The 23100-nt window shown below is 41.3% G+C and overlaps 1 protein-coding gene across 1 annotated transcript; it reads right to left on the bottom strand.

Moving 5' to 3' along the window:
* Window positions 1-1879: 1879 nt before the first annotated feature.
* Window positions 1880-4836, bottom strand: LOC107160318 (putative olfactory receptor 14L1). The gene is made up of 2 exons (XM_015507001.1): window positions 4641-4836; window positions 1880-2856 (listed from the first exon to the last, which is right to left on the bottom strand). The coding sequence occupies exons 1-2, from the start codon at window positions 4834-4836 to the stop codon at window positions 1880-1882; spliced, it is 1173 nt and encodes a 390-aa protein (XP_015362487.1).
* Between the last annotated feature and the right edge of the window lie 18264 nt (window positions 4837-23100).

Here is a 23100-nt window from a genome sequence, read left to right as displayed (position 1 = left end):
TCTTTTCTTTCATGTTATTGTAAGTGGAATTATCTGAGGTCCCTTACCCTGGTTTTATTGTTAGAGATGTTGCTGGGTTTTGCATGTGGTTTTGTGTGCTGTGGCTTTCCTGGATGTGTTTTAATAGGCTTTGGGTAGAGTCTCAGGATTTCTGTGCATAGCATCACGGCATCTGCCATCGGGGCAACTTGGTTCTCCCTCTCCCACCTGGAGGATAACGTGTCCTTCCCTCCTGTGGCTCTGGCTGGGTTTCCATCTTAACCACACCAACAAACCCATCTTATTTAACCTGCTGTGACCCTGTTCCCAGATGAAGCCATCTTCTGAGGCGGCAGAAACCCCAGCACTCTGTTGAGGGAATACCACTCAGCACACAGCAGTTCACAGCTTTTCTGTAGAGCTACTTTTAAAATTATCTGCTGTGAGTTCTGTATCTGTTTCTCCTCTTTCATTCCTGACTTTATTAATACAAGTCTTCCTTCATTTTTTCTAGGTGACCTAAAGAAGTTTGTCAATTTTAAAATTTATTATAGGAACAGCTTCCAGTGTTGCTCATCATGCTTATTTCTTAATATCTTTTATCAATTTCTGCCGTCACTTTTATCATCTGTCTTTCCTGCTGGTTTACACATGGTGTATTTTTCTTTTTCCACTCCTGGGGGTGGAGAGGTCAGTCAAAGGCTTTAGAGTTTTCTTTTCTCTTGAGACAAGGTTTAGCAGTCACCGTTTCCCCTGTGCACACAGCTCCTACCGAGGACAGCTGCCAACTGGAACAGGCCCAGCATGAGGAGCAGGACTGACCCCACTCATGCGTGGCTCTGAATACTGCCCACCAAGTGAGCAGGAGAGTGAGGGTGAGGACCAGGCTGGCAGGGAGGTGGACTGGGGAAGGAGATACTGGTCAGAGGTGTCATGTGTGGTAAGCAGGAGGAAGAGCTTCTGGTGACCTCTCACTGCACTGTGACCACAGCTAATGCTGCATTTTATGTTGCAAAATAGCTAAAAAAGAATTTAAACATTCTCACCAGAAAGAAACGATAACTATTTGAGGTGATGGAAATATGAGCCTGATTTACCATTCTACGTTGCAAACTAGTCAAAACTTCACACTATGCTCCAAAAATGCATGCAACTTTCATTTGTCCAGTAGAAATAAAACTTAAATAAAGTTTAAACATGGATTTCAAGGTCATGATGCCCTTCACGGGGGCACTTAAGCATGGACTCACAGAGGGAATGGTGCCCCGGGCTCGTGAACACTTGCAGACATTCACACACCTTTAAGCTGGTGCCTCCCCTGGGAGGGGATGGTTAGGGTCCGTGAGCCCAATACTGCGTCATTAAAACAAGCCAGTGTGGATGTTTCCTTCTGCCATTTTTCCTGAGCAAATCATATAACTTGGGCTCCTCCTGATGGATGTGCCCTCAATTCACTATGACGACGGCCCCTGAGGCTTTGGTTTGCCTGATCACACCTTTTCACATCTAAAACATTTTGAGTACACCAGCTTTTCTTCGTTTCCCATCTGGTTCATTTTAATACTTGTGATCTTGTTCTACTGTGATTAATATATTTATTTAATATATTTACTTAATTTATAGTACACTTTCATTTTGTGATAATTGATATGTTAATGAGTAAAATATTAATTATGAAATATTAGGAAAATAACACATAAAAAAATGAATAAAGACCATAAGTCCTAATATTTGGCAGAGTCCAAGGTACCTTTAAGTGCCATCCAGGGTTCAACAAAATAAAATATGGAAAGTCTTGCTAGAATACAGCTGAATTTCATTAAAAAAAAACAAGAAAGAAAGAGCTCAGCGACCCCTGGGACTCCCGGTGGGGAAGCTCGAGGCTCCTGGCTAGACCAGGTCAGGCGCGCAGGGCAGGCCCTGGTGGAGCCCCCACGCCACACTGCCTTCTCAGCCTTCTCAGGGCTGCCTTCAATTCCTTGTTCCTCAGACTGTAGATGATGGGGTTCAGGGTGGGGGGCACCACCGTGTAGAACACAGGCAGCAGAAGGTCAGAGATGGAGGGTGAGCTGGAAACCGGCTTCACGTAGGCGATGCTGCCGGACACCAGGAAGAGGGTCACAACCACGAGATGAGGGACACAGGTGGAAAACGTTTTCCACCTGCCCTCCTTGGACGGGATCCTCATGACAGTAGAAAAGATGTACCCGTAGGAGAGCGTAATGAGACCGAAGCACAAAATCACAAGGCTGGTAACGAAGACCATGACTCGGACCTCAGGGAGGATCGCTGTGGAGTCCAGGAGGCTGAGCAGCTGGGGAATGTCACAGAAGAAGTGATGGACTTGGCTGGACCCACAGAACGGCAAGGAGAAAGTGGCCGCCATGTGCATGAGCCCAGAGACGCCGCCACTCAGCCAGCACAGGGCCATCATCCTGACACAGGCACGCTGGCTCATGATGGCCTCATAGTGCAAGGGCCAGCAGATGGCCACACAGCGGTCATACGACATCACCGTTAGGAGGGCCGTCTCAGTGGACGCCAAGTTCATGAAAAAGAAGGCCTGCAGGGCACACCCCCAGAAGGAGATGGAGGTGTCCTGGGTGAACGAACTGACAACAGACTTGGGGACTGTGACGGAGATAAAGCAGAAATCCAAGAAAGACAGGTGTCTTAAGAAGAAGTACATTGGGGTCTGCAGGCGGACGTCCACGGTGGTGACCGTGATGATCAGGAGGTTCCCCGTGAGAGCCGCCAGGTAAACTAGTAAGAACAGGACCGCATGTGTGGTCTGAACCGTCCAGGAGTCTGCGAACCCCACGAGGAGAAACACCACAGCCTCGCTGCTGTTCCCATCTGCGGCTGCTTTGCTTCCTCCTAGGACAGAAGAGTGGGTTACAGCTCTGTCTGCGTGGCTGCCTGCAATGATGTCCCTGAAGCAGCCAGGCAGGTGACTGCTGCATGACAGATCACACAGATGCACAGGTGGAAACTATCTTGCTACCTGAAATCTGGACCACACAGCACAGCACAAAGTAAAACCTCAATAAATACAACATAGGACCTGAGGGGCCTGGAGAGATGAAACTAACATAGAAAATGACATGGGATTTTAATAGGAATTGCATTAAATATGTGTAGCCATTTTGACAATATTAATTATGCCTATCCAGGAGCATGGGAGATCCTTCCGTCTACTAAGGTTTTCTTCAATTTCTTTCTTTGGTGTTCTGTAGTTTTCATTGTAGAGGTCTTTCACCTCTTTTGTTAGATTGATTCCCAATTTTTTTTTAGGCTATTGTGAATGGTGTAGTTTTCCTAATTTCTCTTTCAGTAAATTCATCACTGATGAATAAGAATGCTTTTGATTGATGGGTGTTGATTTTATATCCTGCTACTTTGCTGAATTAATTTATTGGTTCTAGAAGTTTTCTGGTGTACTTTTTTTGGATCTGCTAAATATAGAATCATTTCATTGGATAATAGTGATAGTTTGAGTTCCTCTTTATCTATTTGAATCCCTTTAATTTCTGTCTTCTAAGCAGGCTAGAGTTTCAAGGATGATGTGGTATATATATTTATGGAATATGACTCATCTTAAATGAAGAATGAAATTATGGCATTTTCCAGTAAATGGATGGAGCTGGAGAATATCATGCTAAGTGAAATAAGCCAACCCCCCAAAAACCTAAGGCCTAATGTTTTCTCTGATATGCAGATGCTAATTCATAATAAGGGCAGGGACACTAGGAAAGAATAAAGTTTCTCTAGCTTAGGTAGAGGGGAGTGAAGGGAGGAGAGGAACAGGAAGGTGGTAGAATGAAAAGACATTACTACCTTTTGCACATATAAGACTACACGACCAATGTGATTCTATAACACATACAATCAGAAGAATGATAAATTATAACCCATTTATGTATGAAATGTCAAAGTGCATGAATGCATTTTACTATCATATATAACTAATTAAAACACACTAAAAAATTATAAAGTCAAAACAAAAAAAAAAAGAAAATTACAGGGGACCATGAAAAGAAAAGGATCTGACCACAAAGATAAGGCATAGTATCCACAGAAGAGAGAAGTACCCATAGGTGGGGAGAAATCAGCAGGGCTGCTCCCGTCTGTGGAACAGATGTATTAGGAAGTGTGCATTTGTTGCTGTGGGGCGGGGGGGGGGTGTCTTCAGGGCTTCTCAGCTTTGGTGACAGTGGAGTGAGTGGGTTCCATGACCTGGAAGGCGCCTGCCCCACAGTGACTGAAAACACCACCCTCCTCGATGTCCTCGCAGAGGCACACCACAGCTCCCGGGGCTCCGTGCCTCATCAGAAGCAGCTGCTGAGCTCTGAAGGGGGCATGTTAGTGGAGGACGCAACCAAGCACAGCTCCAGGGGGCATCTGCTCTGGTGGACAAGAGGGGACGAGGGACAGAGGTGGCGTCCTGGACACACTGGACTTGCCGTGTGCTGTTGGAGAGAGGTGGGAGCTGCTAATGGGTCAGGTCTTGATGGGTGTTTCGCTGGTTTTCAGACTGGCGTTTAGAAGACAGCGTGTGGAGACAGGAGGAGGATCAGGGTGTGCCGACTTTGGGGGCTGCTGGGCCGCAGCTGGGACGGGCCTTCCCTCCCATGTCCTGGCCCTCAGCTCTCATCCGCAACCTCGGACCCAGCAGCAGAATCCTGAGCATCCGGCCACACGGCTGAAGCACTGAGCAGTTTCGATGACAATCTTCTCCAGCGTCCGGCCCCCACTGTATTTGTTGGGATAGTCCAGTGAAATGGCGTCTGACCACGTTCCCAGTCTCTGTGAGTGTGTCAAGCCACTCTCAACAGAACTTTGCCCGTAGCAGTTCATGATCAAGAATGTATGCACAACAAACTGACTCCCTGCAGAACTGCAGGAGTTTCAACACCTGTGTGTGCTTGTGAAAGCTCAGCTACCGTCGGCACCACAGGTTTCCAGCGCATCCAAAAGATCCCGTCATCTTCTCAGCAGCACAGCCTCCTCCTCTGCCTGTTTCCCCTCTGGGCGGCCACTGACTGCTGGGCCGCTTAGGGCAGGTCCACAAGGACACCCAGAAGGAAACCCCGGGGGCATGGGCCAGGGGTCTTTCCCTGGGAATCTTGTCTCTCCCCAAGTTCCAGCTCTCTCCACTTGCCCATGAGCCCAGTGTTCTTCTACCTTCACTCAAATGGGCTTCAAAGGACTGTATCCAGACAGCGATCATGGGGACAGAGATGGAGGACCCAGGCGTGGGCTCTGCAGAGCAGGATTGGGCCAAGACACTGGGATTGCCTCATTGAAGAGGATGCTTAAGAATTCAGCCAATGTAAACACTTTCATCTATGCACAGAACATCCCTTCAACCTCACACGTACACACACACACACACACACACACACACTCCCAAACTGTTACTGCTGAATAGTTCAAACCCATAAGTAGAGTCTGCTAGAAGACCATGCTCCTTTTGCCCTGGGTCTCATCCCCAGCACAACAAAATAGAAAAAGAAAAAAAAAAAGGAAAGAAAGAAAGAAAGAAAGAGAAAAAGGAAATAACTTATCCATCTAAAATCCTATATTGCAGCTATTATGGGATCCAGGTTAATTGTTCCAAACTACCACAATGGAGGTGTACTCATTGTCACTCACGCCCAACAATGTCCCATATGATTTGTGCCCCAGGCCTTCCACCTCTCCGTCCCTCTTTCACATTTCACTCCTCCCAGGCCTCCCCACTCTTCCATCCATATTAGCCTATTGCCTCTTTTTCAGATGTAGTTCATTCTGGCCAGGTGTGGTGGCGCACACGGAGGATGAGGCTGGAGGTTCTCGAGTTCCAAGCCAGCCTCAGCAAAAAGCGAGGCCCTAAGCAATTCAGTGAGATCCTGCCTCTAAATTAAATACAAAATAGGGCTGGGTATGTGGCTCAGTGGTCAAGGGCCCTTGAGTTCAATCCCCAGCATCCCCCCCCCACACACACACACCACCAAAAAAACCAAAAAGGTTTAGTTAATTCCCATGTCAGGGTTTTGCAGTTACTCCATTTCTCACCCCATGCACCACTGACATTTGCGGCCAGATAAATCAGGGCTGTGGCTCTGCCACATGCCCTGCAGAATGTCTAGCAGTATCCTGGGCTGCTTTCCACTGGATGTTAGCAGCCACCTTCCTTCCTCTCAAGATGTGACAACTAAAAATGTCTCCATATATTGCCTAATGTTCTGTGGGGACAAAATGCCTGCCGTGGAGATGGCTTTTTGCCGGAGTCAACGCTGGGTGGTTCCATCTGCACTATTCCAAGCTCAGCTTCACAGAGGCATCCCTGAGCACCCTACCAACGGGTCACTTTCAATCCCAGCGCACAGATCCCTCCGCAGGAACTCACTCCATCATGTATGTGCATTGACCCTGTTGCTCTCTTCCATCAGTGTCCTTTCTTTCTCCATCCACCCTGAACCTTATGTGCACTATTCTGGTCCCCAGAACCTGGAGCAGAGCCTGCACAGGATTAGGTTCAATACATTCAATCACAAATGTTGGGTTAATGAACCAAAGAGAGTGGGTGATTATGCCATCAAGACTTTCACCAGCTCATTCGTTATCATTTTCACTGCAGAGAGTTTCAGCTTTTTGGAGATTTTTTAAATTTTCATGTATTTGGTACCAAGATTGAACCCAGGGGTGCTTAACCACTGAGCCACACCCCAGCCCTTTTTATATTTTATTTAGAGACAGGGTCTCACTGAGTTGCTTAGGGCCTTGCTCAATTGCTGAGGTTGGCTTTGAACTCATGATCCTCCTTCCTCAGCCTCCCCAGCCACTGGGATTACAGGCATGTGCCATCGCATCTAGCTTATTTATTTATTTTTATTTTTGGTGCTGGATATTGAACCCTGGACTCTCAATTGGTGAATAACATCCCCAGCCCCACTGTCCCCTTTTGAGACAGGGTCATACTAAGTTGCTCAGGCTGGCCTGGAACTTGCAATCCTTCCGCCTTCGCCTTCCATCTCTGGGATTACAGTTATGTGCTGTACTCAGTTCTTCTAGCATTTATTCCTTCCTTCCTTTCTTCCTCCCTTCCTTTCTTCCTCCCTTCCTCTCTTTTTAGTTGTAGATGGACACAATACTTTTATTTTACTTATTTATTTTTATGTGGTGCTGAGGATGGAACCCAGGGCCTCATATGTGCCAGGCAAGTGCTCTCCCACTAAGCCACAACCCCAGACCTCTCCTAGCATTTCTTGGGCCTGAATATTTCCCCCCTATTTATTTTTTTTCTTCCCAAATTTTATTGGTGCATTCTATTTTTACCTAGTGATGGAATTTGTTACATATCCCTAAACATACACCATATAGAAATATAAGTTGGCCAGTAACACTTCCCAGGGCTCCCCCTCCCTCCCCTACTCCCTTCCTCTGGTCCCTTTCCTCTGTTGATCTCCCCTTGATTTTCATGCAATCCCTGCCCTCAGCCCCTTTTCTTTTCCTGTTTCCGCTCTCACTTCCTCATATGGGAGAAAACACTACCCTTGACCTTCTGAGTTTGGCTTACAGAAACTGAATATGTTTTACATGTTTACTCAGTATAATTCTTTTTTTGGGGGGTACTAGAGATCGAACTTAGGGGCACTTGATCACTGAGCCTCATCCCAGTCCCTATTTGTATTTGATTTAGAGACAAGGTCTCCCTGAGTTGCTTAGGGCCTCACTTTTGCAGAGGCTGGCTTTGAACTTATGGTCCTCTTGCCTCAGCCTCCGTAGCCATGGAGATTATAGGTTTGCACTCTGTGCCTGGCTTACTCAATGTAATTCTTTTTTTTTTAAGATAGAGGAGAGAGAGAGAGAGAGAGAGAGAGAGAGAGAGAGAGAGAGAGAATTTTTTTTAATATTTATTTTTTAGTTCTCAGGCGGACACAACATCTTTGTTTGTATGTGGTGCTGAGGATAGAACCCGGGCCGCCCGCATGCCAGGCAAGCATGCTACCGCTTGAGCCACATCCCCAGCCCTCAATGTAATTCTTAATCTTCCAACCTGACTTAAAATATCACCTCCCTCAAGAGGCTTTAAATGCCAGAAGTACAGGTACCATTTCTCATCCTTAACGTCCACTCACTCCAACTTGGCCTCTTCCCCTCCCCCACTTCCCTCCCTTCCTCTCATCCATTCCTCAAGCTCCCAATGTGTTCCAGACCCACAATTATGCTGTAGAGATACTGAGATAAGGTTTCTGACCTACCAGTCTTTTTAGCCCTCCCAAGGGCCCCGGCAGTGGACAACTAATTATAACAAGACAGATAGTATTTGCATTGTAAACAGAGAATACCAGCAAACTCCCAGTGGATCTGACCGCTTTCAGAAACATCTTTCCCATTGTGCGCGTATATGTAGATTATTCTCCCTTCTATGATCTGGAGTCCTTTGGGACAGACACTTTACATTCTCCTCGCTTTAGGTTCCTTTCACAGTACTCAGCACGGTATCTTTAACACAGCAAACACTCAATAATGACTCATTGAATCAGTATATATATATATTTTATTAAATATATATATTTAATAAAATACTGATAATAAAATACTGCTTTTTAAATACTGATGTAGAGGGCTGGGGTCGTAGCTCAGTGGTAGAGCGCTTGCCTAGCATGTGTGAGACACTGGGTTTGATCTTTAGCATCATATAAAAATAAGTAAATAAAATAAAAATATTGCGTCCATCTACAATGTAAAAAATAATAAAATAAAATAAAATAAAATACTGATGTAGAGAGGTTGCTTCTCTTCTTCTCTAATTTGAATAGAAAACACATTTTTTTCTCCAATCACTTTGTTTAGCATAAGGACATCTCCACAGGGAAACAAATACAAAGCCTTTTTATTTGATCCCTCAAATGACAATAGAAACTTGAAATTGAGACTCAGGTACCAGAATGGGAAGCATGGGAGGAAAATGGAAAAATATTAAGAGTAATTCAGATGCAAGAGGGCTAACGAACGAAAAAACTCTTCATGGTGTTAGTTTTCCCGTGTGAATGGTTAACGATGACAAAGAACAATGGGGCACTGTCTTTTATTTATTTATTTATTTATTTATTTTTGGCACCAAGGATTGAACCCAGGGCACTTATCCACTGAGCCACACCCCTAGTCCTTATTATATTTTATTTAGAGGCTGAGTCTCACTAAGTTGCTTAGGGCCTCACTAAGTTTCTGAGGCTGACTGAACTCGTGATCCTCCTGCCCCCAGCCTCCCAAACTGCTGGAATTCCAGGTGTGCACGATCTCACCTAACTTTGGGACAGTGCATTTGTCAAGTCAAGAAGTCATGGCAACTTTTTTTTTTTTTTACTTTCAACTTAATATATATATATATATATATACTTTTATTTTTATTTTACTACAAAAAGGTTGTTTTGGTTTAGTTCATACAGTCGTATGATTTATAAATGTCCAGTTTGTCCCATATGGCTAAATGCAGAGGATCTGACCTTGTAGTTCCTAAATCCTGTTATCAGGGGTATTCGGGGGTATCTTTTCTCAACCTATGGTTGGTACTCCTCTGGCTGAGTGTTCTGAGCACTGAAAGTCAGGATCTGGAGAACCCGCTGAGATTCAAATGTGGAGCAAGCGAGGTGAAAGGTAAGAAGAGAGGCGTTTTATTTCAAGGTAGTCATAGAAATACGTGGTGCTGGCTGATTTATGATGACATGAGGAAGATTAATCCAGAGCACCGGAGAGAAGCAAAGTGGGTGGGATGCCCATCAGAGGTAATGAGGATAAGGAGGGCATTTGCGGTGCAGGTCATGGATGGTCTCAAATTCTGCCTTGCTAAGCAGAGAGCCTGACACCAATCAGAGGAATAGGGTTGCTGGTCTCAGAATACTTATTTAAGTGCCCTGATCTGTCAGTATGAGCAAAGGATCTGCTAGAAGCCAAACAGACTTCCTGGAAATGATTGAGCATCATTGGGAAAAGACTTCAAGGGACTCCACATCCAACTGGGCTCCCTGGGCTCTTCACATCCCTCAGTAGCCGTAGAGGAATACTAGGCATTATCTATTTGTACTCTTGCTACTCAAAGGGTGGCACCAAAAGCATCAGCATTACTGGAAGGTTCTAAGGGAATGAAGAACCTGGGACTTAACCCAGACCTGCAGAATCAGAATCTGCTTTTTAACAAGATCCTCAGATGATTCGTATGCTCATTCAAACTGAGAAGCACGTTCTAGACGTCAATCCTTGCTATACCTTGGAATCTCCAGGAGAGACATTAAAACCACAGAACCCAGGACCACCGCAAATAATTCTATCAAATTCTCTGAGGGTGGAGTATGGACTTGGTTATTTTTTGGTAAGCTTCCCAGCAAGGCCCTGTGACTTAAGCTCCTTTGCAAGGCAAATCCTAAAATGGAAAACGAAAGTTTATTTTGCAAGTAAACATTGTCAACTTGTTCTAGGCTTTCCTCTAGGAGTGTTTCAGGGATTTCTCTTTCTGTGGGAATAGAAGGTAGGTACCTTCAGGATAGGATGTACGATGATATAAGGAGGAGGGGAAGGCCTGTTTTGAGGCCCATATGAAGCCCTGGCCTTATTTCAAGCCAGCTTATGAAATTCAGTGGTTCTCCACCCTTACTGCACACCAGAATCACCCCAAAGCTTTCAAAAAGTCCTGATGCACAGAGTATGCCCCATACCAATGAAATCCGGAATTCTGCAGGACCCAGTCATCAGCGATTTGTAACGTTCCCAAGCATTTCCCATATGGAGCCAGGGTTGAAAACCCCCTTTCTAATTAGAATCTCAGGGACTCTGAATCTTACCAGTTCTCCAGCAATAAGTGCCAGTTTGCAGGAAATATGGGGAACCTAAGAATGAATGAAAACAACACTATGGGGAAGCAATCACGCCAGGTTGAGAAAGAGGGACAAAGAGCCCCAATAATCCAAATGACCCAGTTTCTCTAACAAACATGTCAGTGGCATTAAAGAAAGGGAAGAGGTCCGATGTTTTTTTTTTTTCCCTCTATTTTTGGGTATAGATCCTCACACTTTAATGACAACATTTTTATTTATTTATTTTTATTTTTAATTTCTAGGGTTTAAGCCCAGGAATCTGTAACTTAACCCTGTTTCTAGGGGATCCTGGTGAATCACTCCACTTTGAAGGCTTCTGCTGTACACTAGAGAATTCATTATGCACCTGGACTGACTTAGATCCCACCTAAGTGGGTTCCGGTGCTAAAATCAAAGTTATCCTCAGTTTGCCAATAACATCTGTATTTTTCTTAAATTTTTGCTGGGGTTGTGTAGATCTGCGCACCCAGTACATGGGATGAGATACTATGTAAGTATGTAATACACACCAGATTTCAAACATTCTGTATGGAAAAAAAGGAAAATATTTCATCAATAATTTTAGGTTGATTACAGAGTAAGTAGGAGTTATTTTAGATATATTGTATTAAATAAAACATTGTCATTACTTTCATCTATTTTTTTGGAAGATGGCTATGAGAAAATTGAAAGCTACATTTGTGACTCACCTCACATGTCTATTCAACAGCATAACTTTAGAGCCTCAATACTCAAACTGGGTTCCACGAGCCAGCAGCAAGCTCTGGGAGCTGGTTAGAAATGTAAACTGAAAACTTGTCCTGGTGGCACACATCTGTAATCCCAGTGACTTGGGAGGTTGAGACAAGAGAATAACCAGTTGGAGGCCAGCCTCAGCCAATTTGTGAGGTCCTCAGTGACTTAGTGAGACTCTTGCTTCAAAATAAAAATAAATAAAAAGGCCTGGGGATGTGGCTCAGTGGTAGAGTGGCCCTGGGTTCAACCCCAGTACCAAAAAAGAAAAAAAAAACAGATGTAAATTGAAAGCCAGGTGCAGTGGCACATGCATGTGATTTCCAGGAATTGGGGATTGAATGTTCTAGGACAGCACCAACAAATTAGTGAGACCTTGTATCAAAAATTTCTTTTTTTAAAAAAGGGTTGGGGGAGGCTGGGGATGTAGTTAAGAGTAAAGAGCCCCTGGGTTCAATCCCTGGTACTAGATAATGAAAAAGGAAATGTGGGCCAGGTGTGGTGACACATGCCTGTAATCCCAGCAGCTTCGGGGGAGGAGGCAAGAAAATCATGAGTTCAAAGCCATCCTCAGCAAAAGCAAGATGTTAAGCAACTCAGTGTGACCCTGTCTCTAAATAACACAAAATAGGGCTGGGGATGTGACTCAGTGGTCAAGTGCCCCTGAGTTTAATTCCTGGTAACTCCTCCTCCAAAAAAATAGGGGTAGGGATGTGGCTCACTGTTTGAGTGCCCTGTACCCCAAAAAGAAAAAAGAAAGAAGTGTAAACTTGAGTCACATCTAGGCACAGGGAATTAGAATATGCACTTGATTGAGCAAGTGCCATGCCTCTGCCTGCCTCAGACTCTCAGTCTGAAACACTGGGACAGAAAAAAGTCTAACAGACTCATTTATTCCATTCCCTTTCCCAGGCAGCATTGCATCCAAACTCCCCGAGTACATCAACATCCTCAAATTACCCACCTTTCTAATCAGAGCCAGGAAGCAAAAAACTTCCTCTTCTTTCAACCTCTTTCCTGCACTTTGAGACTTGGATTTCCAGCTCTGCTCTTAATCACTGTAGAGCACCCAGTTACTATTTTTCTTTTTCTTAATACTTCCTGTTCAAGGTCCTCTTTAGATTTTGTTTTCTTTTTTCTCAGCTTATTTTATCCTCGTCACATGGGACTCATTTTCCCCTTCTCCTCCTCCTCCTCTTCCTCCTCCTCCTTCTTCTTCTTCTCCTTCTTTTTTTTTTTTTTTTTGTAACAGGGATTTGATCCAGAGCACTCAACCACTGAGCCATGGCCCCAGTATTTTATTTAGAGACAGGGTCTCACTGAGTTGCTTAGAGCCTTGCTAAATTGCTGAGGCTGGCTTTGAACTCACCATCCTCCTGCCTCAGCCTCCCTAGCCACTGTTTCTAAGCCATTCTAATCATCCTTTGTCCCATGGCAGAGGCACACTACTATAACCCTCAAAACAATTCAACAAATGCTGGGTATCCCCAGCTTGGTTTTTAAGTAAAATTTAAAAATGGCTTGTTCTGGGTAGAACTGTTGGAAAGAGGACTTTGATAAATATTCCTGATTTTGGAAGGCCAGATGAAAGGAGAAAAATAAGAACAGGGAGGGGCAGAGTTCCTTGGAGACCAAACAGAAAATGTGAATTGGAGTGCACTTTTGCCTGGAATGAAGTGGGCTTAGAGGAGCAAGCAAAGTGGGCAGGAACTCAGTGATCTAATTTTGGTTCTTTCATTAGCTTCAATCCCAAACTCAGGAAAAGTTTAGTCACCAAGCTCAACCAACTGCCTCCATTTCCTCCCATCCATGGAGATAATGTTCTTCTTCTGCCTCATGGGGGTATCTTCAAAGGTTGTAATAAAAATAAATAAATACAAATTAGCAGTCTTTAAAAAAATAAAAGTGAGCCAGATTCCTTGGTCATTATCAACATTGATTTCTATGTGGGTCATGAACAATTTTTTTCCCCTTTAGGAATGTCTATGGCAATTTTATTAGTCAAAGGGATAATACTTGCATTTAGCTAATCCAAACAGTTCTCTAAGCAAATCATTATTCTACAACACCTTACAGATAGGAACCAGCTCATAAAATCTGTGACACTTCTTTGGTGACTAAGGTACTCTCACTTCCACAAGAGGAAAGAGCAGTTTCAGACTGAACTGAGATTCCCTTAGTGACACAGAGAAAAGTTGCATTCTATTATGTCCATATTAAAACTAGAGATATTCAATAGTGGAAATTTTTGGAAACTTGAAACATTCATTTTAATTAAAGAGATCTCATAGAGAAAGTAGCCCTATAAAATTCCTAGTTTCTTTTTATTCCAATTTTTAAGAACTTGGTTCAGCTCCCAAAACTCTTTTTATCTGTGCTCCGTATGAACCAAGGTCTCAGAAATCTCAGATTATCACCACCATGTAATGTTTTCCTGCAAAGAAAAGCATTAAAGCAGTTATATTCCCTCTACAGTGTGATTAAAATTTCCAGTGAACTTAACACTTATGTTTTTACCCTTTGAAAATTAACTGTATTTTGCATTTCCAAAACACTTTCCTTGTTCTAATTAATATCACAGCTGGGAAAGTGACTTTATTCTTCTGTCCAGGCAAATAAGCTGAGAGTTTAAGTGAGGAGGTCAGAGAGAGAAGACCAGGATTTGAACCTCTAGGAACATGGTTGGGGCAGTTTGTCAGGGACTTAAAAAACACATACATTGTGATGTTAAAGAAGAAGTGAAGAAAACAGCTATTGAGCTGGGGTTGTAGATCAATGGTAAGAGTGCTTGCCTAGCATGCATGAGGCACTGCGTTCAATCCTAAGCACCACATTCAATTTTTTTTTAAAAATGAAGGTACAGTGTCCATAAAAAAAAGAAAAGAAAGAAAGCAGTTGTTGGACCAAATTGTAGCCTACAAGGAACAGGTGGTTTTAAGGCTAAGAAAAATCAAGAGGTGGGTGAGTTGACTCCTTTCCACAGACAGCCATATGGAAGGCACATGACCCGGTAATGACAATGGCTGACACTTACAAAGCATTAAGGATCATCTCTCTCCAATATCTAATCATCTTCATTTTGCAGATTAAAAGATAAAAAGTTTAGAAAGATGGAATAACTTCTCTAAGGTCAAAGGCTAATTTTGTTTTAATCCGTTCTTTTTAGTTCTCCATAATAATAGAATATGCAATTACATAATTATAAAAGCATGGAATATAATTTGTTCTAATTCAGTTTCTAGTATTTTCATTTCCCCACCCTTTTTTCCTACCCCTGTCTCCTTCACCCAATTCTGCTGACATTTCTGCTATTTACTTAGAGTTTTTTTTTTTTTTTTTAACTTAGTGTCTTCTGGATGTACATGATGGTGAGATTAATGTTCATATATATACATGAGAATGTTTGGTCAGATTCATTCCACTGAATTTCCCTATCCCATCCCCTCTCCCTTCCTTTCAGTCCCCTTTGTCAACTCCTTTGATCTTATTTCTATTCTTTTTTTTTTTAAATCCACCCTCCTCTTATTTTGAATTAGTTTTCACGTATCATATAAGACAACTGATCTTTAATTTTTTGATGGTCTCTAGTTCCATCCATTTAACAGCAAATGTCATAAAGTCATTTTTCTTGATATCTGAGTTATAATTCATTGTGTGTATATGCCACATTTTCTTTATTCATTCATCTGTTGAAGGGGCACGTGGTTGCTCCATAGCTTAGCTATTGTGAACTGTGCTACTATAAACATGGCTGTGATTGCCTCACAGTATGTTGATTTTAATTCCTTTGGATATACACCAAAGGGTGGGATATCTGGGTTGTATGGTCATTTTGAGGAATCTCCATATTGCTTTCCAAAGTGGTTGCACCAATTTGCAGTCCCACAACAATATATGAGTGAACCATTTAGGCATATACTCAAAAACATTTATTATTATTTGAATTCTTGATGATTAACATTCTGATTGGAGTGAGATGAAATCTCAGTGTAGTTCTAATTTGCATTTCTCTAAATGTGAGGGATGCTCAACATGTTTCATTCATCTGTTGAAGGGGCATGTGGTTGGTTGTTTGTAGTTGACTATTTGTAGTTCTTCTTTTGAGAAGTGTCTTTTTAGCTCCTCTATCCATTTCTTGTTTGGGTTATTAGTGCTTTTGGTGTTGAGTTTCTGAGCTCTTTGTATATCCTGGATATTCATGCTCTATCTGAGGTGCAGGTGGCAAAGGTTTCCTCCTGTCTTGTAGGCTCTCTCTTCACGCTCTTCATTGTCTTCTTTGCTGAGAAAACATTTTGATGTCATTCCATTTATTGATTTTTAATTTTACTTCTTGCACTTTAGGGGTCTTGTTAAAGAACTCAGTCCTCGAGCTGACATGTTGGCATGCTGGGTCTACATTTTCTTCTAGAAGATACAGTGTTTCTGTGTAATTGCTAGGTCTTTGGTCCACTTTTAAGTTGAGTTTTTTGTAAGATGAGCGATAGGGGTTAAAGTTCATTTGACTACATATGGGTTTCCAGTTTTCCCAGCACCATTTGTTGAAGAGGTCATCATTCTTCCAAATATATTTTGGCACCTTTGTCTAGTATGAAATGACTATATGTACGTTGGCTTGTTTATGTGTCTTCTATTGGATTCCATTGGTCTTTGTGCCTGTTTTGGTGTCACTACCATGCTGTTTTGCCACTATAGCTCTGTAGTATAATTTGAGATCTGGTATTGTGATGCCTCCTGCTTCACGTTTCTCACCAAGAACTGTTTTGTGTGTACTGACCTCTTATTTTTCCAAAAGAATTTCATGACTGTTCTTTCTATTTCTGTGAAGAACATCATTAGAAATGTGATGGGAATTATATTGAATATGTGTAGTGTGCTTTTAGTAGCATGGCCATGTTGACAATTTTGATTCCACCTATCCAAGAACATGGGAGGTCTTTCCATCTTCTAAGGTCATCTTCAATTTCTTTCTTTAAGTGTTCTATTTTTTTCAATGTAGAGGTCCTTTTGCCTCTTTTGTTAGATTGAGTCTCCAGTATTTTTTTAAAGGATATTGTGGATGGGGATAGTTTCCTAGTTTCTTTTTCAGAAGATTCATCATTGAAATATAGGAACACAATTGATTTATGGGTGTTTATTTCATAGTCTGTTATTTTGCAAAATTCATTTATGAGTTCTAGAAGTCTTCTGATGGAGTTTTTTTGGGTCTCCTACCTAGAGGATAATGTCACAGGCAAACAGAGAGAATGTGAGTTCATCTTTTCCTATGTGTATCCCTTTAGTTTCCTTCTCTTGCCTAGTTGCTTGGGCTAGTTTCAAGGACTATGTTGAATAGGAGTGGTAACAGTGGGCATCTTTGTCTTGCTCCTGTTTTTAGAGAAATTGCTTTCAGTTTTTCTTCATCTGGAAAATGTTGGCCTTGTGTTTGTTGTATATACCCTTCACAAGGTTGAGGTACCTTCCTTCTATCCCTAATTTTTCCAATGTTTTAAACATGAATGCGAGCTGACTTCATTGAATGCTTTTTTTGTATCTATTTAGATAATCATTTGATTATACCTCTAAGTCTATTTATGTGATGAATTACATTTGTTGATTTTGGTATACTGAACCAACCTTACATCCCTGGGATGCATCCTACCTGGTCCTGGTACACTATCTTGATGAGTTTTGCCATTATTTTATTAAGAGTTTTTGCATCTATGATCCAAGATGATGTCAGTCTGAAGTCTTCTTTCCTTGATATTTCTTTGTCTGGTTTTGGCATCAGGGTGATACTGGCTTCATAGAATGAGTTTGATAGAGTTCTTTCCTTTTCTATTTCATGGAATAATTTGAGGAGGATGGGTATTATTCTTTTTTTAAGTCTGGGTAGAGAATCCATCTGGTCCTGGGTTTTCCTTTGTTGGAAGGCTTTTGTTAGCTGCTTCAATTTCATTACTAGAAATAGATCTGTTCAAGTTTTCAATGTCCTCCTGATTCAATTTGGTAGGTCATATGTCTCAAGGAATTTGTTCATATCTTCAAGCTTTTTATTAGAGTATAAATCTTCAAAATAGTTTCTGATGATCCTTCGAATTTCAGTAATGTCTGTCATGATATTTCCTTTTTAATGTTGGATTTGGACAATTTGAGGTTTTCTACCCTCTTTCTTTTAGTTTGGCTAAAGGTTTATCAGTTTTGTTTATCCTTTCAAAAAACCAGCTCCTTGTTTCATTTATCATTTGTATGGGGTTTTTTTAAATCTCAATTTCTTTGATTTTGGCTCTGATTTTAATTATTTCCTGTTTTCTACTGATTTTGGTATTTGATTTTTTCTTCTTTTCTAGGGCTTTGAGTGGTCATGTTAGGTTATTTATTTGCAATCTTTCCATTCCTTGAATGTATGAGTTCTATGCTATGAACTTTCCACTTAAAACTGCCTTCATAATCTACCAAAGATTTTGATATATTATATCACAGTTTTCAGTTACTTTAGTATAAAAAATAAATATATTTTTAAAATTTTGCCCTGATTTCTTCTGCTATCCATTCACCATTCGATTGTGTATTGTTTGGGGCTAGGTTATGGCTCAGTGGTAGAGTGCTTGCCTAGAACATATGAGGCACTGGGTTCAATCCTTAGCACCATGTAAAAATAAATAAAATAAAGATATTATGTCCATCTATAACTAAACAAAAAAGAGTTTATTGTTAAATCACCAGGTGTTAGAGTGGTTTCTACTTTTTATCTGGTTGTTTATTTCTAATTTTATTCCATTATGATCTGATAGAGTCAGATTGGGACTCATTGCCTAGCTGTCCTCCTCCAGTTCTTGTGATTGTGCTTCTAATTAAACAAGCGTGAGATGGGGTCTCAGGTCTCTCTTGTCTGTTGGGTACATTGTTCAAACCACACCTCTGGTCCTCATAAACACACCATCTCAGGGAAGACTGATATAGGTAGGAGAGAGAGAGAGAGAGAGAGAGAGAGAGGATTGGGGGAATATATAAACATCCCAGAGTTCAGATAGTGTGTCCTTTCACCCCATCATATATTAAGTGTGTTAACGTACCCTATCTTTTCCTCTTTGCTTGAGACTGTGTGTATGGGGTTTTTTTTGTTTGTTTGTTTTGTTTCGTTTTGTTTTTTTTCGGGGGCGGGGTGGTTGTTGGTTTGTTTTGGTACTGAGAATTGAACCTAGGGGCCCTTTACCACCGAGTTATACCCCAGTCTTATATTTATATACATATAAGCAAGACCCTGTCTCAAAATAATATATGTATATGCATATATATGTATATATAATTTATTTTAGTTTTATATTTTATTTTTTATATTACATATTTTATTTTACAGCAAGAATTTGTCTCAAAATAATATATATGTACATTATATGTGTAATATATGTGTATAAAATACATACATATATACACATATATTACATATATAATATATATTATTTTAAAAAACCTGTCTTATATGTGATATATGTGTATATATACACACATATATATACACACATATATTACATATATAATATATACATATATATGTGTGTATATATACACACATATGTTACATATATAATATATGCATATATATTATTTTGAGACAGGGTCTTGCTAAGTTACTGAGGCTGGCCTCAAATTTCAATCCTTCTGCCTTAGCTTCCTGATTCTCTGAAATTATAAGTGTGCACCACCATGCCCAAGTGAGACTATGTTTTTAATTACTACAATGAACCTTAAGATCTGAACATTTTTTTTTGCCTGGTGGGGAGGTACTGGGGATTGAATTCTGGGGTCTTGACCACTGAGCCACATCCCCAGCCCTATTTTGTATTTGATTTAGAGACAGGATCTCACTGAGTTACTTAGGGCCTCACTTTTTGCTGAGACTGGCTTTGAACAAGCCATCATCCTGCCTCAACCTCCGGAGCAGCTGGGATTACAGGCATGCACTACCATACCCAACTCTGAACATCTTCTTTTGGTTGGAAGACTCTCAGGTAAGTCACCTCCTAGTTACCTGGCTTAGTAGCATACTTGAGACTATATTATATGATAGTAATTTCTCCACATCTCTTAATTTTACTTTGTCTGAAGTTTGTTGGCAGTGCTAGGGGTGGAACCCAGTGCCTGACATGTGCTAGGCAAGAGCTCTACCACTGAAGTATGACCCCAGTTCTAAAGCCTAACTTAAAGTACATCAGGAGTCATGCATGATAGCATATGACTGTAATTTCAGTGACCCAGTGACAAAGGAGGCTGAAGCAAGAGGATCACAAGTTGAAGGCCAGCCTCAGTAACTTAGTGAGACCCTGTCTCAGAATAAAAAAATATAACAGTAGAGGGGGTAGAGAGAGAAGAGGGGAGGGGAGGGGAGGGGAGGGGGGATAGTAGAGGATAGGAAAGGCAGCAGAACACAACAGACACTAGTATGGCAATATGTAAATCAATGGATGTGTAACTGATGTGATTCTGCAATCTGTATATGGGGTAAAAATGGGAGCTCATAACCCACTTGAATCAAAGTGTGAAATATGATATATCAAGAACTATGTAATGTTTTGAACAACCAACAATAAAAAAAAGAGTTTGAAGTATAGATCAGTGGTAAAGTACCCCTGGGTTTGATTCCAAGTAAAAAAAAAAAGAAAGAAAGAAAAATATAGAATAAAATATGTCAGAAGAGGGCTGGGAATGTGGCTCAGTTGTAGAGTGTTTGCCTAGTATGTGGGAGACCCTGGTTCAATAAATAAATAAATAAAGCCAACATATAATATATGTGCACATTAACATTTTCCATCACCCTATTAAATATTAATACATTGTCCTGATCAAGAATCTACATCCAGTTGGCATCTGACACTTCTCATCAGGAATCAGCACACCAAGAGCTTCAAATATCCCTATCTGAATCAGCACCAGAAGTTTTATTAATTAACACAAGAAGTGTTAAAAATAAGTTTTCTTTTGTGGAATGATGTGAAGTTGGCAGGAAAGTGCCCCAGCATCTTTACTCTGGCATGGCTGAGGTATCATTACCTCTTTAGCCCAGAAGCCTAATGCCTTCTGGGTATCATCTTGAGGTTTAGGACTCAGTTCAGTTCCACATCATGTCTGCTTACTGACTGGAAGACTCTTTCATCTGATCCAACTTTCAGCTGGTCACAACAGGGTCCAGTTTGTCTTCAAATAAACCTTTCATGCAAAATGCTGTCAGGGTGCCTATAATGACAGAAAACAGGGCTACAGCTGAGTTCAGACACTTGAATGTGTGACCGTTTTCTATCTGCTTGTTTGCTTGGAAAAATCAAACCAGAGCCTCGCCTTTTGTTGTTTCCATTCAGTAATTATGTCAGGAAGAACTGCTAGTCCTCCCCCTATCCAGACTATTAGGACATGTGTCCATCAAATACAACCCATGAATTGTGAACAATCAAATTTACTTAGATTATCTTGAGAGACAGTAGTTATTTATTGCTTTTTGCAAAGTATCCTCAAACTTAAGTTTGGACAATAAGCATTGATTCTCTCACAGTCTTTTTGTATCCGGGATTCAGAGGTGGCTGGGGCATGGGAAGGTCCTGGCTCAGAGTCAGGAGGCTGCAGTCATGTCCACAGTCACCTGAAGGTTTAAATTGGGTGCAAAGATGCTTCCAATGCAGATCACTGTCAGGCCTGGCAGGATGGTGCTGTTGGAGGCAGGAGGCCTTAGCTCCCTACCATGTGAATCTCTCTAAAGGCCCACGTAAGCAATCCTCAGGATACTGAGCCTGCCTTTCGTCCAGCCAAGGCAGCAAGGTAAAATTATTAATATCTGTTTTTGTATAGATGCAAGAATCACAGGAATTGTAGCAACCACATTCAACTCATTAGCAGTGAGTGATGCACACTCAAGGGGACGAGGATTGGTCTCCACCTTTTATAGGAAGAAGTGCCATGGAATTTGTGGTGATATTTAAAAGCATCCATAAGAAGTTGTGTGCAGTGGTACACGCTTGTAATCCCAACAACTCGGGAGGCTGAGGCAGGAAGATAAGGAGTTCAAAGCCAGCCTCAGCAACTTAGTGAGGCTTGAAGAAACTCAGTGAGACCCTGTCCCTAAATAAAATATAAGAAGGCCTGGGGATGTAGCTCAGTGGTTAAGAACTGTGGGGTTCCATCCCTGGTACCAAAAAAAAAAAAAATCCATAAGACACTTAATTGATTCTTTTATAAGTTAAAAGGAATTGTTCCCATTCCATCCATATTCTTGTTGTAAATACTCTTACTAAGTGTTTTGTATGTGCCAGGCCTTGTGATGGATATTAGGAATGCAGCTCTCAGCAAAGCAGATGAACCTGGGGCTGGACAGGATGTAGGAGACAGGCCTGGCACATTTCCAGGCCTTCTGATTTTTTACGAGAAGGAAAAAATATGCAAAAATTCCCTAGTTTTAAGTTAGCAATTAATTCAAATTTTTACAAAAACACTATGAGGGGGAAAAAAAACCTTCAGGCTCAATTTAATCAAAGTTTTCCATTTTACTGTGTCTAAACTAAAAAGCAAACAAAAATAGAAAACTCAGATTTCAGGATGATGTGAGTAAAAATAACAGAGCTGTTAGCAAGTCTAAGTGTAAGGTAACACTTAGCTAAGGACTGAAAGATGAGACATTGCACACAAACATCAAATAAATTCTTCATATAAATTAATAAAAGCTCAGGTAATAATTCCTTTAAGAGTTGTATTAGCTGGGTGTAGTGGCACATGCCTGTAATTCCAGTGGCTCGGGAGGCTGAGGCAGGAGGATCATGAGTTCAAAGCCAGTCTCAGTAAAAGCAAGGCCCTAAGCAACTCAGTGAGACCCTCTCTCTAAATAAGATACAAAATAGGGCTGGAGATATGGCTCAGTGGTCGAGAGACCCTGAGTTCAATCCCTGATATGCACCCCACCTAAAAAAAACTGTATTATCTTAGTACTACTGAGAAACTTGAATTCTAATTGTTTCCTATGTTTTAAATTAATATTAGTATTTTTAGTAAAGTGTAAGAAGAAAGATCTCTAAAAAAGAAATAGAGTAGAAAAAAATGGTATAGTGGAGGAAATTAGGACAGTCTTCATTTAAGTAAAGTGAGTTCACAATCAAGTGGGCAATATTCTGAATTACATTTTTTCCTGACTCTTTAGAAGAAAACAGGACCGAAGGATGGAGGAAGTGAGGGAGAGAAGGAGAATCAATTATGGTGAATAAAATAGCTATAGAGAACTGGAGGTATATTTATGTCCTAAACCTAGCTTGTTGCATTTGGTGATTAACAAGTAAGAACTAAGCTGGGTGTGGTGGCACACACCAGAAATACCAGTTGCTCCAAAGCTGAGGCAGGAAGATTGAAAGTTGGAGGCCAGCCTCAGCAATTTAGCAAGGCCTTACAGAACCATAGCCAGATCCTGTCTCAAAATAAAAACAGCTGGGGATATAGCTCAGTGCTAAGTGGTAGAGTGCCCCTGGATTTAATCCTTATCACAAAAAGAAAACAAAACAAAACCCAAAACTACTAGGCT

The sequence above is a fragment of the Marmota marmota genome, unplaced genomic scaffold (assembly GCF_001458135.2).
Source record: "Marmota marmota marmota unplaced genomic scaffold, marMar, whole genome shotgun sequence".
NCBI classification, from domain to species: Eukaryota; Metazoa; Chordata; class Mammalia; order Rodentia; family Sciuridae; genus Marmota; species Marmota marmota.
This window is presented reverse-complemented; position numbering and strand designations above follow the sequence as displayed.

Excerpts from the sequence above, each read along its gene's own strand:
- LOC107160318 (XM_015507001.1), bottom strand. The coding sequence starts at position 4,836 with ATGAACTGCTACGGGCAAAGTTCTGTTGAGAGTGGCTTGACACACTCA. Across the intron at positions 2,857-4,640 it reads ATTCTGCTGCTGGGTCCGAG|GAGGAAGCAAAGCAGCCGCA; the intron begins GTTGCGGATGAG and ends CTTCTGTCCTAG.